Source organism: Podarcis cretensis (assembly GCF_951804945.1).
Source record: "Podarcis cretensis genome assembly, chromosome: 11".
Classification (NCBI taxonomy): domain Eukaryota; kingdom Metazoa; phylum Chordata; class Lepidosauria; order Squamata; family Lacertidae; genus Podarcis; species Podarcis cretensis.
In genome coordinates this window covers 10,618,224-10,636,485 of record NC_137180.1, presented here as the reverse complement: position 1 = coordinate 10,636,485, position 18,262 = coordinate 10,618,224, and the positions used below count along the sequence as shown (strand labels likewise).

Sequence of the window (18,262 nt, the reverse complement as noted above, 5' to 3'; positions counted from 1 at the left end):
TGATTCTAGTGCTTCTCCCAATTCATCAGAGCCATTTTGGGGGGTACCGGGGGGTGAGTGGAGGAGGGGGGTGGAAGTCCCATTTCACAAGCTTCATGCAAGACTTTCTCTGATGGGTCTTGTTCCCCAAGTGTATTGTGGCACTTTAAAGATTAACAGATTTATCATGGCATAAGTTTGCATGGACCAGTCAGTCAGTTTTATTGCACATAGCCAAAGGCTACCGCAATGTACACAGAATCATTCAACGATTCTAAGAAAATATACTGGATTGATACAAAAAACTTAAAACGTTTATATTATCAAGACATTGCCTACTCTAAACAGAGCTATAAAAGTACCTTAATATACAAATTAAGACATTAAACAATAAAATTTATAAGCTAAAATTATCACATGGCCACTAATATATTTAAAAATAATCTTAATTAATACAGTGTGCAATTATATTTGGAGTTTGGTGATAAAGATAAAATATAGCTTGATGTAGATAGGGTCAAATAAATTCATCTCCTTTACAGTTGGTGGCTACCTTGGCTATATAATTTGCTCTAATTTTCCTAGCAGAGCATGGACCAGTCTACTTTGATCAATTTGCTGTTACTTTGCTGGAGCAAATTATTATTATTAATAATAATTACATTTGTACACCCAGGGCCGTCTTTAGCATATGTGGTGTAGGGGTGCACAAAACTGTCTAGTGCCACCAATTTTTTGGGAGGGGCACAGGCCAAAGTTGTTGAACTTTTTTTAGGGGGGCAGCTCAGAGTTGTTAAGCTTTGGGAGGGGGCACGCAACTCTCTCCCATGCCGCTGCGGGAGGAGAGCATTTCCCACAGAGACTTGGGAGGGAAGCTGCACACTTTGCTAACAGTGTGTGTGTGCTGGGTGGGCCTCTCGACGGCCAATCCGAGGCATGCAGGAGGGCCACCTCAGCACCTGCAGCAGAAAAGCCTGTGGCGCTCCGAAGGGCTCGGCTCGGCTCGGCAGCGGATGTCAACTGGCCTGGCTCTTCAATCCCCGGACTCTAAATCTTGACCCCGGACTCTCGGCCCAGTGCCCCTGAGAACCTGGCGCCCAGGTGTGCACACGCCTTGCGCCAATGGGTAAGCTGGCCCTGTGTACACCGCCCTATACCCGCAGGTCTCAGGGCAGTTCACAAGATAAAATCACAATATAAAGACACAAAATGCATAATGAAAACAAAAACAACCTGATAATCCCCTCTCCCCAACACATTTCGAAAGGGCATCGGATGTCAATCAGCCAAAGGCTTGGTTAAAGAGGAAAGTTTTTGCATGGATCCTAAAGGTGTATAATGAAGGCACCAGCTGAACCTCCCTTTTCCACAAAAGGGGAAAATTAACAGGGCTACCTCTCTGGAAAACCCAGTAAGATAATAATTTGATTTGTGTGTATTCTGTTGTGACAGAAGTGATTTGGCTCTGAAGAACGTTATGCTGCCATTAAGTCTGTATTTAAGGCTGCAGTCCTGTACACACTTACCTGGGAGAAACTCAGCAGGACTTACATTTGAGTAGACATGCACAGGCGTGCACCACACATCTTTAACTGCAAGGCAGTGAGTCAGTGCAGTCAGCTTGCAACTTGAAAGAAGGACCTTCTTCTTTTTATTTGAATGCATATTATGCAAATGCGCTCCTTGCAGACTCTATGTGAATTATGCTCCTTTGATGTAAAAGGGAGGAGCACGCTCAAGGGGAACGTAGGCCAAATGAAGTGATTACTTCTGCCTTAGAAAGAGAGAAAAATGTGTGGCATATTTTAGAGATGAAGTACCTCGAAGAGCTCCAATACTTCAGAAACCGAATACTTTACCTGAACTAAGTTGTCATAGTACTTCATCTTTAAATGGCTTTCCAGCTTTTAAATAGCTCTCACCTTTAAAAAACATCTAAAAGAAATTCTGGTACCTCATCAGAGGCAAAAGGTGCTTAGGAAGAGCTGTTTCGTGACATTTTATTTTTTTTACAAAGAGGGGACATCTCTTCACTTATTTAATGTTATCCTCCATGTGTAAACTTCATTACAATTGCTTACAACAATATACGGTTACCTCCAAGTATAAGCTCAGGATATTTTTTAAACATATGGTGAGATGTGACTTAATGTTTTTACACGGAAATTATTCCAGATCTATCTCCACGCAAACGTCTGATCTTCTCAGATACGATGTTGCCTATTATGAGCACAACTGAGTAACTGCAGTGGTATCTCGGGTTACGAACTTAATTTGTTCTGGAGGTCTATTCTTAACCTGAAACCGTTCTTAACCTGAGGTGCACTTTCGCTAATGGGGGTGGGCATTTACACTCCAATCTGAAGAACCCTGGGAGAGAAAATTGAGGACTTTGAACCTGGCTCAGTTGTAGTTGGCCATGTGCTCACATTTCTTGTCAGGCTGTCATATTATGCACCAACCTGGGCTTCCAGACCAAGCCAGGGACAGCCCCAAACAGAGCACAATGCAGTAATCCAGTCATGAAGTTGCCAGTGCATGAACTACAGAGGTCAGGCTACAATGGCCAATTTCAAACCACTTTTTATGAAACTGAGAACACTAAACTATAGTCAATCTAAAATGGAAATAGAAACTTCCATTCTTCTCCTTGTAGCCATGGTGGGGAACGATAAAGAAGCCAGAGTCTGCAAGTTCGGGGCTCAATGTAGCTTGTTCTCATAATGATAAACAATGGCTTATTGTTATATCTGAGCACAGCTGTTACATTTGTCAGTCGACAGAACCAATATTCCTGACTTGGCAGAGAAATCAACCGTTGATGTGCAGTGGCTTTGCTTTCTTTGAATCCATTCAAAAATGTTTCTCCTTAAAGCAAATGAGAAGCAAGGTTTAAATGAGCAATACAATGGTTTCGGTTTAAATGAGCAATACAACAGGGCTCATTCTTGGGGGGGGGGGGGGGAGGGGGCAGAATACTTTTAAGTCAGAGCTTCTTTGACAAACTTTTAAGAATAGCTGAATTTTAAGAATTTTAAGAATAGCCTTGCCTAGGTAGAATCTTCAAAATACTGCTTTTCTGACCTTCTGGCAATCCATTACAGTGGTAGCTTGGTTTGCATACATCTTGGTTTTCATACATCTTAGTTTGCATACGTCAAACCCGGAAGTGCACGTCCCAGTTTGCAACCTCCTTTTGAATTACAACCCATTATTATTATTATTTTTTAGATTACGAACAATTTTTTTGGAGGCCCCATTGGCGAAAGCATGCCTTGGATTACAACCTTTTTTGGCTTACAGACAGATCTCTGGAACCGATTATGGTTGTAAACCAAGGTAACACTGTATAAGCTATAAGATAAATGACCCCTAGAGGGTTAAGTCCAGTCAAAGGCGACTGTGGGGTTGTGATGCTCATCTTGCTTTTAGTCCTGCCAACTGCTAGGTTGGCAGGAGCTGGGACAGAGCAACGGGAGCTCACCCCGTCACAGGAATTCGAACCGCCAACCTTCTGATCAGCAAGCCCAAGAGGCTCAGTGGTTTAGACTACAGTGCCACCTGCGTCCCTTATATCACATTTTTATGGAGATAGGTTTCTGTATATATACAAGTTTCAATCAGCAGTTCAGTTTTGTGTCAACTACAGTTTTCCTTGAGGTTATGTGTGTATGTAATCCTCATAGGAAAGTAGCCCAATGGTTGCCATTAATTTGATTCTGAATCGATTTTAGAATGAATTGATTTTAGAATGTATTTCAATTAATTGATTGTAATTTTATGTAAACTGTGTTACTTTTACTGCTGTTAGCCGCTCTGAGCCCAGCTTCGGCTGCGGAGGGCGGGATATACCATATTTTTTGCTCCATAAGATGTACCAGACCATAAGGCACACCTAGGTTTGGGTGGAGGAAAACAAGGAAAAATTATTCTGAATCCCAGAAGCCAGAACAGCAAGAGGGATCTGGCTTCTGGGATACCGTGTGGCTGGGATAGCTGCACCAAGCCTCTTCAGGGCAGCGGGATGAAGGCTCCCCCTGCCCAAAGAGGCTACGCGCGGCTAAGGTAGAAGCCAGGACAGGCGCGTCGCTGAAGGGGCACTGCGCAGTTCTCCTTCTCTGCGCAGCACCTCTCCTTCGCAGGAGACGCACTCACATTTCCACTTACCTTTTAGGAGGAAAAAGGTGCGTCTTATGGAGCGAAAAATATGATAAATAAAATATTACTACTACTACTACTACTACTAATAATAATAATAATAATAATAATAATAATGTGAATAGATAGATATAAATTTTTTCATTCTTCCACTCTGAACTAATTTCTCCTTCCAATATTTTCCCTGTTCTATTTACCCCTAAAGGTGCTGGTGGCTGGACTCCACTCATATCAAATAAATATCAATGGCTGCAGATCGATCTGGGCGAGAGGACTGAAATTACGGCAGTGGCTACCCAAGGTGGATACGGGAGTTCCGACTGGGTAACAAGCTACCTCCTGATGTTTAGTGACAGCGGAAGGAACTGGAAGCAATATCGTCAAGAGGAAAGCATTTGGGTATGTTCTGTTAGTGACAAGCACCACAATGTTTTCAGTATGGTAATCACATTTGTGTGCATTTCTGCGCCATTTTTCACCAGGCTAATTTACACAGGACGTTTGAAATTTCTGAGTAAACAGAGGTGAATCTCCCTCTGTAAGATATAGACTGAATAGAGTTCCACCTTTTTTCAGTTAACAAATATTTTATTTCCCCTGGGAAATATGTAAGGTTTATATCGCCATTTGCACATCCCCCCCCCCATTTTTTAACTGTTGTGATTTGGAAAGAAGGAAAATAACTTTACTGTTTTCTCACAGGGCCTATATTGGGTGTGTAGTGAATTTAGTCTAAAACATTAGAAAATAAATATAAATCTTGATGTTTTCAAAACTCAAAGCCAAAGTTCAGTAAGACTAGGTTTATACAACATTGGCCAATGAACTATGTGGGTGCCTATAACAACAGATATGATTTTGTGCTTGCAGCACACAATATATAAAATATAAATAAAGCTTTATATACATTATAGCTGGAATCCTATATACTTCTCTTGAAATAATTCCCCTTTTACTCAGTGGGGCTTAGTTCTGAGTAGACATATTTAAGAATGTGACATAAGCCAAGGACCCCAAGAAAACATTATCTGAACCCCATTTATTTGGTCCACTTTTCACAGTGAACTAAGCCAATTTGATGTTCCGGAACTTGCTGATCAGAATGCAGCTATCACTCAAATTCTGCATTTCTTCAGTTTTGTGATTCAGTTTTGGTCTGAAAAATGAGGCACAAAAATATGTTTTAGGTAAAAATGTAGACACATATTGTTGTGGGGTTTTTTAAAGGGGATGCACTGAACAATGTGTATATTACAGCAAAACTGCACACAATTTACATGCATTCTTTTGGAAAGTGGGGCAATAGAAGTTAATTCAATAGCTTCTGATGCACATGGCCTTGCTACCTGAACATGGCACACAGAGGGTTCATTGAAGCAACATTGTTCTCTGTCCTGTATGAAGCAAGTAAGGTCATAGTTATGTTGTGAATCATATTATGCAAGCAATATCTTTCTCTGGATAGCATATGTATTTTGGATAAAACAATTATCATTTATGTAGACATTATTAAAATGAAATATTTATGTGAATGTCAGTAAAAAAGAAACTTTTGCATTCAATACTGAGTTCATTCTAGGATCCATTACCCTCTTATTCTAAGTGGATATTACATGTTTTTTAGAGAATAATTAGGAACATATTTGATGTCAAGACAGAATTTCTGTTTTGCTATATTTTATTAACATGGCCCCATTGAAACATTTGTCAGAGGTAGTTTTTTTCTACCAATCTGGGCTGAATTTCTCTATCATTTGTAACTGTCCTTCGCAGCATCACACCTAACCATTCCCTCAACTATTATTCATGGTAATGGAAAATGATTTGCCAATCTATAATTCTTGAGACCAGCCTCACTTTCTTTTCAGTCTGAATACTTTTGACCAGCCTCCAATTTTCTGGTGCAGCAGCTGTACTTAATGATAAAAATGCATATTTTTGTAAAAGACTTTGCCCTTCTAAAGGGGATTCATTTAATCTTTGCAAGAGATTAACTCGGCTCAAATGAACTTTATATGTTTTCCCCCTGTTAATTCCGTTAAAGAGGTATTGATTATGAACAGTGGAGAATGCTCTCCTGAATTTGGCGTCCATTAATTTGAACTGCACGGTCTTACTGCTGGAATGAGGACAGAACTGGTTTTGACTGTTGGCACTCTATCGCGGCCTTAGCTTTTCACTGATGTAGGAACAGCTATTACTTTCTCCTTACTTTCCTGAGGGCCAGTTGCTGTGGTAAGGTAAAGGTAAAGGGACCCCTGACCATTAGGTCCAGTCGTGACTGACTCTGGGGTTGCGGCGCTCATCTCACTTTATTGGACGAGGGAGCTGGCGTACAGCTTCTGGGTCATGGGGCCATCATGACTAAGCCGCTTCTGGCGAACCAGAGCAGCACACGGAAATGATGTTTACCTTCCCGCCGGAGCAGTACCTATTTATCTATTTGCACTTTGACATGCTTTCGAACTGCTAGGTGGGCAGGAGCAGGGACCGAGGAATGGGAGCTCACCCCGTTGCGGGGATTCGAACAGCCGACCTTCTGATCGGCAAGTCCTAGGCTCTGTGGTTTAACCCACAGTGCCACCTGCGTCCCTTAGTTGCTGTGGTAGCCAGATGCAAAGGAGGAGAGGGCCTTAGACCTTTAATTGTTCTAGAAGATGGCATTTCAGCAGGTGTAGTTTATATAACAGCTTCCTCCTTCCACCTTATCGGTTTCCTTCAAACCTCCTTTAAAGGCTTCCTAAGAATACTTTGGATCTATTCATTCCTTATCGCAGATGAATGTGCTAGTTGTCTGATTAGCCAGATAAAGCCAGATGTGCCTTTGATTTTAGTAGTTGCCGGTTTCCTACAGCAGCACAAATTGCTGCACAAATTTCTATAGTTAAAAGCTATCAGTACAGCTCGACTATTGCTCTTTTACAGCTTTTTATTACAGTGGTACCTTGATTCTCAAACTTAATCCATTCCGGAGGTCCGTTCCAAAACCAAAGCATTCCAAAACCAAGGCATGCAATCCCATACAGAGTAATGCAAAATGGATTAATCCGTTCAAAAATTTTATAGGTAAAAGGTAAAGGTACCCCTGCCCATACGGGCCAGTCTTGACAGACTCTGGGGTTGTGCGCCCATCTCACTCAAGAGGCCGGGGGCCAGCGCTGTCCGGAGACACTTCCGGGTCACGTGGCCAGCGTGACATTGCTGCTCTGGCGAGCCAGAGCCGCACACGGAAACGCCGTTTACCTTCCCGCTGGTAAGCGGTCCCTATTTATCTACTTGCACCCGGGGGTGCTTTCGAACTGCTAGGTTGGCAGGCGCTGGGACCGAGCAGCGGGAGCGCACCCCGCCGCGGGGATTCGAACCGCCAACCTTTCAATCGGCAAGCCCTAGGCGCTGAGGCTTTAACCCACAGCGCCACCCGCGTCCCTAAAAATTTTATAAACACCCCCTAAAACAGCAATTTAACATGAATTTTACTATCTAATGAGACCATTGATCCATAAAATGAAAGCAATAAACAATGTACTGCAGTCACACAATCAATCAATCAATCAGTAGCTGAACTGGATTCCACATAATCACAAAAACAAACAAAAAAGAGCCACAAAAACAAAAACACAAAATAAATAGCAAAAACAGACAGACCTCAGCGTAACACTCAAAATGGAAGTGTGGCACTCAAATCGGAAGCGTAACACTCATATCGGACGTGTAACACTCAAAGCAGAAGTGTGGCACTCAAATCAGAAGCGTAACACTCAAAATGGAGCACGTTCAGCTTCCAAAAGAAGTTCACAAACCGGAACACTATGGGGGTTTGCCATGTTTGGGTGCCAAGTTGTTTGAGTACCAAGGCGTTTGAGAACCAAAGTACCAGTGTCCTACTTTCATTTTGTGGTTCTGTTGACAAACTATCGCCAGAAGTCAGTCTGTGTGTATATAGCATAGTGTACAACCCACTAAGAATTCCTCCTTGGAATAATTGAGATCTTGAAAGAGCACACACATATTTCTCAATATTTTGTTACCCTCTTTCCCTCCCGCAGACATTTGAGAAACATTTGCACTTTCTTGTTTACAATGCTAGGGCATGTTGTTCTCCAGGTTATTTTGAGCCACTTCAGTGTAATTTAAGAAAGTATGGGATGGGCCAGTCTGTGTTCACCAGCATTACGTACATTCTGTGGAATTAAATTGCATTTCTAATACTTCCAACAGAGCATATTGTTTGTTGTTTGTCTTCCGCCAGTTATACCTATAAAATACATTTTTATTAGTAGTTTTATACTCTGCATTTTCTTACATATAAAATTTTAAATCCTGGATGAGTTAAAATATTTTTAATTCTTTTCTGGTCTCCCTCTTAGTGCCTTGGCCTCTTTATCATTCTGTTCTGTCTCTAAAATGTTGAAATGTCAGGGACTGGGCAGAGGAGGAATGGTAGAGACCGCCTCCCCAGCCTGAACCCTTCCAGGGAGGAGGAAGAGGAAGACAGTATAGATTTACAACAGTGGTTTGAGGAAGGTCACAGTTCAGAGGCAGATGAGGGGGAAACATGGGAAATAGGAAGAGGAGGAGGCAGAGCTGGAGCGGCTGCTGGCTGACACAGTGTCTTTAGCAAACATCCCTGGCCCTCCATCTCCCAGAACCCGGCGAGCCTTAAAAGTAGGAGAGCAAAGAGCTCAAAGACAGAGGGCATGTAGCAGCACCCGTAGAAGTGATAAATTAGGAAGTGGAAGAGAAGCAGGGTGGAGATTCACTCGAGACAACACCATTATCCAAGAGGCTGGGTTCTATAGCCTCTCTCTGTAATATTGAAATGAAAAAGAATGGTAAGAAACTTTTCCTTGTCTTTATACTTTCCTGGGCAACCAGTCAGGAGCCGCTGACAGCATCCTGACATGTAACATGTTGTAACACTGGCTTCTTGCATTGTATAGCTATACTGCTCAACTGCCAGCTAGTTTGGGCACTGGCTGAGGGCCCCACAACAGCTCAACTGCCAGCAACTCACTCACCACTGAGTCTTCCAGTGTGGTGTAGTGGTTAAGAGTGGTAGACTCGTAATCTGGTGAACTGGGTTCGCATCTCCACTCCTCCACATGCAGCTGCTGGGTGACCTTGGGCTAGTCATACTTCTTTGAAGTCTCTCGGCCCCACTCACCTCACAGAGTGTTTGTTGTGGGGGAGGAAGGGAAAGGGGAATGTTAGCAGCTTTGAGACACCTTCGGGTAGTGACAAAGCAGGACAGCAAATCCAAACTTATCTTAATTCAACACCATTGGCCCCTTATCTGCATGCTCCTACCGCTTGACACCTCCCTTTTGTCCTACCTGGAATCTAGTTTCTGAGAAATAATTTAGTCTTCTCAGGCATTCTGAACAAGGTGCCCTGGAGAAACTCCTGTCACAGTTTCCTGTAACAGCTCTAAATGTGTTTTAGATTTATTTCTTGAAAGCTTTTAAATTTAAAAAGTTTGGCCGCATGTCCCAGAATGCCTGACTCAGAAGGACCCCATATCTCTGATGAACCTCATTGACACTTTCTCACAGAAGCAGGAGATAGAGAAGCTACCAGAACTTCCACTGCTAAGAATGGAAAGAGAGGGGCTGGAAGGGAGAGCAAACGAAGTGGGTTGTTGGGGCGAGAGATCAGGACTATGTGGTACTGCTGCTACAAAGAGAAGGATGGGCAATAGGAGGGGTTGCAGTGGGGGAGGACAGCTATGGGGACATCAGTACATACCCTCCAACATTTCTCCAATGAAAATAGGGACGTCATAAGGAAAAGTCAGACATTCTGGAATCAAATCAGAAAACGGGATGGCTTCTCTAAATCAGGGACGTCCCTGGGAAATAGGGACACTTGGAGGGTCTGTCGGTAGTGTGCTGGGCCCATGAGCTGAACAGTGCTGAGGGCCTCCTGAACTCTGGTGCCAGCCCTGCTCTACAGATTTTGTAATCTGCTCCCATAAGCAATATTATGCACACAATCCAGCCACAGTTAAGCATTTTCTAAGTCTCATTGATCTTGGTTGGTGCTCAAATATTTGCCCTGAAAGTCCAACAAGACTGGGGGTGGGGCGGGTAGTATCCATTATTTTTGTAAGACTCTTGTCTTTGGTCACACAGCTCTTGTGCAATTATTTGGAATAATTCAGTTACTCTAAAAGATGCTGTCCAAATTCCAGATAAACTGAAGGAAAAGCAGACTATAATACTCACATTTTCATAAAACACAACATAATTTACCACAGTTTAAAAGGTCGGCTTCCTGCCACAGTCCTCCAACCAGTTACCTTGCTCAAAGAATAATTAATAAAATAAATAAATGAAACTTTAATCAAGATTAAGTGGTTTAAGGATCGAAGGCACTGTACATTTTTCAGAAAGTTCAGCCATTTAAGTTATATCCTAAAAAAGTTTACATGGATCAACATGAAAGAAATACCAGATATAAGAAGGCATGGATGATGATGCATTGACTTAATCTCAGAGTAAAGACCAAGGCAATTTATATTCAGCGCAATGTGTGCCAGTCAGGGAATTGAGACTTAAACAACAAAGGCTATAATGTGCATCTAAGTCCATCTTGTTCCAGAGTTTATGGAAGCTGGTGCTTTATAGGAATTAAAAGTTCACAGATCAAACATATCAATGTATTCTTTTTCACCACAATTGCACTGCTGCCAAGGTGATAAGGAGCAGTGGGAATGAAATCTGCCTCTTGGAGAACAGTGAGGTCAATGTAATAGTTGAGCGTGTTGAGTATTTTGCAAATAGGTTTAAAGGCCGCGACCTGAGGCTAAGGATATTACGCCTCTGCAAGGACTCATTTTGCTGCTCATTTCATTTTGATTTTGGTGATAATCATTTATCAGAAAACCACTGTAACAATCACAGAAATGGTTTCTAACACTCCCAGTTCTCAAGCGTTGGTTGATGTGCTACCTCTTCCTGAGTCTCATATAGCTGAAACTCATCTTGCACCCCCACCAACAGCATTCTCTCTTTGACAAATAGCAATGATTCTGAAGTAGAACGTACATCTTGCAAGTGCAAGTTCCAAGTTCTATCCCCAGCAGATCCAGACAGAGATGAAAAAGTCTCCTGTCTACCAGCTCCATCTGGTACGCAGGCTGAGACTCTACCTGCCTGCAGACTGTCTCACCAGAGTGGTGCATGCTCTGGTTATCTCCCGCTTGGACTACTGCAATGCGCTCAATGTGGGGCTACCTTTGAAGGTGACCCGGAAACTACAACTAATCCAGAATGCGGCAGCTAGACTGGTGACTGGAGTGGCCGCGAAGACATGTCTTGAAAGACCTACACTGGCTCCCAGTACGTTTCTGAGCACAATTCAAAGTGTTGGCACTTACCTTTAAAGCCCTAAATGGCCTCGGCCCAGTATACCTGAAGGCGCATCTCCACCCCCATTGTTCACTGAGGTCCAGCTCCAAGGGCCTTCTGGCTGTTCCCTCACTGCAAGATTACAGGGAACCAGGCAGAGGGCCTTCTCGGTAGTGGCATCTGCCCTGTAGAACGCCCTCCCACCAGATATCAAAGAGAAAGACAACTACCAGACTTTTAGAAGACATCTGAAGGCAGCCCTGTTTAGGGAAGCTTTTAATGTTTGACGCACTATTGTTTTTTAATATTTTGATGGAAGCCACCCAGAGTGGCTGGGGAAACCCAGCCAGATGGGCTGTGTATAAATATATTTATTATTATTATTATTAATTTATTACACAGCAAATTATTATTATTATTATTATTATTATTATTATTATTATTACAAAAGAAACAGGTAAAAAATGCTTTAATTTACAAGTATGCCGTGTTATGGTTTAGAACAAAATATCTAATATTGTTCTAATAATGTTAAAGAGGTCAATGTAGATCCAGCCCTAGTCAGCACAGGCTGGTAAAGGCTATTCCTATGAGTTAAACCATTTCTTAGGTTTTTTTGTGAATTTACAGAATAACAATGCATATATAGCGTTCAGTGATTTGTATATATTATCTCAGTAATCCTAACAATTATGTAGCATGGTATCCATATTCTGTTTTTCCCTTAGGTGCATTCCAGGATACCAATATGAGAGATCCTCTGTCTTACGCACGTTTCCCTAACTTTTAGAATGTGCAGAAATAATTATCTACAGCTACAAGGAAGGCACGAAGCACAAGATGAACTATCATAGCAGAAATGAGATTTGAGCAGTGTCAAGCTGTTTATCTCCAAAGAGCAGTTCCCAAAGCTGTGGGAACTTATTCCTGGGAATGTGCCCCTGTCAACAATTAGCAACACAGTACATTATCGCAGTGCAGACTGACCCAGATTTCTAATCTGACAGCCCCCAAATCTCTGCGATGCTTCAACCATTTTGAAATAGCTTGCTGAGATTTCGGGAGGCTGGGCCATACCCCATGTGAAGTAATTGAATTTACAAGCAGTAATTTAAAGAATCCATATTTCAAGAAATTCAGCCATCTGCTGTCACTCAGAAAGTCAGTCAAGTTGGAGAGGCAGTGTGGCACAGTGAATTGTATGTTGGACCTGGAGGAGACCTGGGGAGGAAATCAATCATACAATGCTAAGAGGATAACTCCCATCAGAATAAGCATTTCTGCTTGCCTGATGGAATTGTATGCCTCCCTCCCCACCTGTTATGTACTGAGTTGAATAGGATCCAAAATGCAGCAGTCTGATTGGTCCTAGAACAATAGGATCCAAAATGCAGCAGTCTGATTGGTCCCAGAACAATAGGATTCAGAATGTAGCAGTCTGATTGGTCCTAGAACAATGCCGCAGTATGATTGGTCCACAGGAGCCACTCAATCCAGCTCCAGGTGGAAGTGAATCCACAACCTGATTGGCCTACAGGAGAATCCCGGAATTAGCCAATCACATGCAGCCCATTGTGTAAATAATGTATATAAAGCAGATATAGTGGGGGAACTTCCATTCCTCCTCACCACTATGAGCTGAATAAAGAGCATGAAATCCATTCTCGACTCCAAGTATATTTCATCACCCCAGTATTCTGGGGGTTCTCCGAACCCCTCTAGAATCAATTTGGCAGTGGACTCTAGGGGGAGACCCCACTGCACTAGCAGAAATTCTTGTGCAGGCTTCCGCTGGTAGGACTATTTATCTGCAACTGGCCCTTGGCTTCCAATCTTCAGGCTTCCATGAAACTCAAGTTGAACTAGCTATTATATCTCAGCTTATGTTCTGATTTGGAAAGGGACAGTTGCAAATCTCCATAGTTGTATACCCTTGCCTTCAAGGCATACAGTGGTACCTTGCTTTAAGAACAGCTTAGTTTATGAACAACTGGGATTAAGAACGCTGCAAACTCAGAAGTAGGTGTTTTGGCTTGTGAACTTTGCCTTGGAAGCAGAACATGTTCCGCTTCCTGTTGAGTGTGTTTCATTTGTAAATTGAGTCCCCCGCTGCTATGGGAAAGCACGCCTTGGTTTAAGAACGGATTTCCGGAATGGATTAAGTTTGTAAATCAAGGTACCACTGTATTCCAAAGGCTTTAAATGTGAATATTAATTAGTTCCCTTTCCCTGAAGCCCAGTCGTATAGGATGTTTTAACCCTTACTAGTCCCTGCATGAGCACATGGTAGACAGTGACTAGTACAATACTATATTATGAATGTCTCTGTATCTTTCTCTCATTGGATCTCTCATTTCACAGCCATGAGTATGGAAAGCTGCAAGTCAGGTCTTTAATGTACTTTTCACATGAGGCAAGTCTGGAGTGACTAACTCAAAAAGAGAACAAGAATGTTGATTCTCCACCCCCTGTAATGCTGTAGAGGGCAAAACATAAAAGGTAAAGGTACCCCTGCCCGTACGGGCCAGTCGTGACTGACTCTAGGGTTGTGTGCCCATCTCGCTTAAGAGGCCGGGGGCCAGCGCTGTCCGAAGACACGTGGCCAGCATGACGAAGCTGCTCTGGCGAGCCAGCACCAACACAGTGCACGGAAACGCCGTTTACCTTCCCGCTATAAAGCGGTACCTATTTATCTACTTGCACTTAAGGGTGCTTTCAAACTGCTAGGTGGGCAGGAGCTGGGTCCGAACGACGGGAGCTCACCCCGCCGCGGGGATACGAACTGCCGACCATACGATCGGCAAGTCCTAGGCGCTGAGGTTTTACCGACAGCGCCACCCGCGTCAGGGCAAAACATACTAAAAGGCTATTAATGTTTCTTTGATTTCCCCGCCTAGTCATAATGGGTGGTATTCAATGCTAGTCCTATTAACTGAAGTTAATAAACATGACTAAGTTAGGTTCATGGATTTCAAAGGGTCTACTTTGAGTAGGACTTGGTGAGTTCCCCATTGCCATATGGTTGACCACTGTGAGAACAGGATACTAGGGAACTTTGGTCTGATTTAGCAGGGCTTTTCGTATTCCCCTGTGTGTGCAACTCAAACTGTCTCTTTAAAGTTTTGGGATCCGAAGTCGATACGGCATATTTTAGTTGCATTTTATTTGAAACCAAAACTATAGCCCTGCCACACACCATGATATATGGCTTCATGGGATCTTGCTGTTGTGTTTTGAGCAGTAATTAATAGCACTTTAATTAATGGAAGTTGATGAAAATCATTTTATCTCCTCCCAGCTCTTTGCCACAGTCCCCTTTAGAGTTTGTGACCTTCATTGACTAATTTTCATAGGGATTAGGTATATTGCACAATGAACAATCCTCATTATCTTCTGAGCGATAACCAGGAATGACCCTTTGCCCTTTTACTTGCAGTTTTAATGAATGCTAGTGATGGTTCTGTATTTTTTTTAAAGGGACATTCATTCTGTTATCAAGTTTGGAACTTGCAGACCTTCTTGCTATAACTAAATACTGCCTTGCTTTCCTCTTCAGTATTCCTAGAGTGGCCTTGCACTGCCTCAATAAAAACTTTGCTGATTGTTTTCTCCATTTATGCAAAATAGAGTTGTTGTTTTTATATTCTAACTGAAAACCTGCTGATAGTACAGTAGAGGATAGGCATTATGCCTGAATTTAATATTCATCAATATTATTTTCAGGTGGTATTGATCTGTTTACTGCCCTTCCTAAAAATATCCATTGTGGATAGGGCTTTACTTGATTTATAGTTCATGTGGAAAGAACATATTTGCAACTTCAGCAGGATAGAACAGAGTCTACAGAATGCTTTGGTAAAGTTTGAAATCATTTTTTTTTTTTTTAAGTCTCTGAATGAATATGAAGGAAGCATTGTAATTAATTGCACCTGCTATTCTACATCTGTATAACCAAGTTGGTTTCACCCTCTTGAGTGCACATGAAAATACGAATTCAGGCTGATGGAACATAATGTGAGACGACATTTCTGTCTTCATATATATCCCTGATGTTCTGTCTGTCCACTGCCCAGACAGCCTCAGCTACTGTTGAACTGGCTTTTTGCCCTATTTCAAGGGTCCAATTTAGCTGCATCGATGATGCCAATAGGCTTTTATGCCATTGCAGATAAAGCTGCATCCTACATTTGGCAAAGGCAGTAGAGCTATGCGACTGAGGCTTGCTTATCTTTTCCCCAAACTCTGATGAACGTAAAATAAAGGTGTCAGAATGTTCTTTATTAATAAGCTCTGCAGGCATTATGATGGCCCTTCTGATGGTGTATAAGGGATGCTTTGTGTATTTGAGCAAACCCAATGAGCAGCACAGAAAGTAAAGCAAGTATTCACTGTATCAGCACAGGAGATAGGTCAAATTTTGCACAATCCCTGTGCCAGCCTTTGTAAGGAACACTTTGCCTGACTCTGCAACTTATTATTCTCATGGCCCATGGACTTCTGGTATTGATTAAATTATAATACATCAGAATTCTTAAGGTGACACTATATAAGAAGGTTGGGCGACCTATTTGTTTTGTCTGTGCCCTGCAGTTGGTAGATTCAATTGGTTTCCAGACTTGTTCCTGGGTTGTTGTTTTTTAAATTGATGCAAATGGCTAGCTATACTGCAGAAATGTTGGCTGGACTCTGGTACTGTGAATAATATAGGGCTGTTAGCTTGATATATCTGACTGAAAGGCAACTCTAGAAAAGTTTGCACCAGTCTTAAATACCTTAAGTAGATGCACACAGAATTGCATTTTAGACATGTATTAAGCCCAATGGGGTTTACCTCTGAGTACATATGTATAACATTGTGCTAAACAGTTTGTTATTTCCAATTATATCCCATCCACAAATTGGAGAGAACTGCACTATTAGTGACTTTCAGGAAGCAGTACAGAAGCACAGCTCTCTTGTAATTTAACGCACATGTAAAAGTTCGTTGTCATCTCTCTTTCTCTCCCCTTCTTTCCCTTTGCATAGTTTCATTGATTTTTCCAGAGCATAAATGGTGGGGAGGATACCAACTCTTGCAGCCGAACTCAAAGGCATTAGTAGTAAAATCTGACAAACTGACTGTGGCATGTGAAATAGTATACAATAAATCAGAGAGAAATGTAACCAGAGGAAAACTGCAGATGTTATGCTTCAGTTCTGGCACCCTAACCGTAAACACATTTGCATTTATTAAAAGTCTTACATATTTCAATAGTAGAATTTTCTGCCTAGTAATTCTGCTTAGGAGCACAACTTTGCTAAAAAATAAATAAAGTTAAACTACACATTTTATTTAGGGGGAAAGAAACACATATGGTTCATCTAGCTCAGTATTGTCTACTCTAGGAACGTGGGTGGTGCTGTGGTCTAAACCACTGAGCCTCTTGGGCTTGTCGATCGGAAGGTCGGCAGTTCGAATCCCCATGATGGAGTCAGTTCCCGTTGCTCTGTCCCAGCTCCTGCCAACCTAGCAGCTCGAAAACACGACAGTGCGAGTAGATAAATAGGTACCACTGTGGAAAAGGTAAACGGCATTTCTGTGCACTCTGGCTTACGTCACAGTGTCCCGTTCCACCAAAAGCGGTTTAGTCATGCTGGCCACATGACATGGAAAGCTGTCTGTGGACAAATGCCGGCTCCCTCTGTCTGAAAGCGAGATGAGCGCCACAGACCCATAGTCGCCTTTGACTGGACTTAACCATCCAGGGGTCCTTTACCTTTTTTATCTTTTTGTCTACACTAAATGGCAGTAGTGCTCCAGAGTTTTTGACAGAAACCTTCTCTGGAGCTGTAAGGGAACCTGACCCGTTCTACATGCACAGCAGATGCTCTGCCATTTAACCACAGCCCTTTGTCAAAAGGTCTTGACATCTTAAAGAAAGGCTTTCCATCCTTAGGCCCAGTTATTACTCTTCATATGTAGTAGAAACAAATTTGAGGTGCCAAACTTTCCATTGCCTTCCCATTTGAATTCAGTGGAATTCATGATAATAGTGGGTATTTTGCTGCCTCAAGAGACTATTTTTGTCACTTGATGTTTAAATATATTTACAAAAAACACCTTAGGATGAGAGGCACTGCATGATTGTAAATATTATTACAATCTATTGGTTTAATTGAAACAAGTACAACCTAAATGGTTGTTTTCTGGAACATGTCCCAGGAGATTGATATTGCTTAATAACACTAAGTGTTAATGTCTCAAACTTAATTTGCACATTCCCACTAAAGCATGCATTTATTACTTCACAATAATTGAACAAAATTCCTGGGTGTTATGAAGCTTAAAAGATAAATGCAATCTCTCCCCCCCCCCCGTTTTATTTCATATATGTATAATACACTCAACACAAGTTTTTCTGGCACTTTGGAAAGCAGCCCAATCCTCGCTTTGTAATATGTCGAATTCCACTCATGTGGTTTGGGTTCAAAGCAGCTTCATTAAGAATAACCCTCTGTTCTCCAACGTTAACAATTATGGAGAATCAGGATGCAGCTATAAAAATTCCCCCTTGTGACAGAAGTCAATGAAATTTGCAGGCACACCAGCCCTTCTAGAGTTGATCAAATTCCCAAATTACAGCCATATACATGCAGGGGTTGGGAGTTTGACCATTTTTAAGAAAAAGAAAAGTCATTTACTCTTTTATTCTTGGGGAAAGAACTGGATGAATTTTGCAACCATGGTTGCCCCTTCTGAGGGCATAAAGCCTTCCAAATTTCAGAAGACTAAAGGC

At 42.1% G+C, this 18,262-nt stretch overlaps 1 protein-coding gene across 7 annotated transcripts in view; it reads left to right on the top strand.

Moving 5' to 3' along the window:
• The window catches only part of CNTNAP4 (contactin associated protein family member 4), a gene marked incomplete at its 5' end in the record, with an annotated part of 290,283 nt that overhangs the window by 104,913 nt on the left and 167,108 nt on the right, over positions 1-18,262 (top strand). For all 7 annotated transcript variants that reach the window (XR_013843755.1, XM_079996016.1, XM_079996015.1 and 4 more), the window contains one exon: positions 4,343-4,536. Coding sequence is in view for 6 of the 7 variants with exons in the window: in XM_079996016.1 (XP_079852142.1) it covers positions 4,343-4,536 (194 nt within the window). The remainder of the gene's footprint in view (positions 1-4,342; positions 4,537-18,262) is intronic.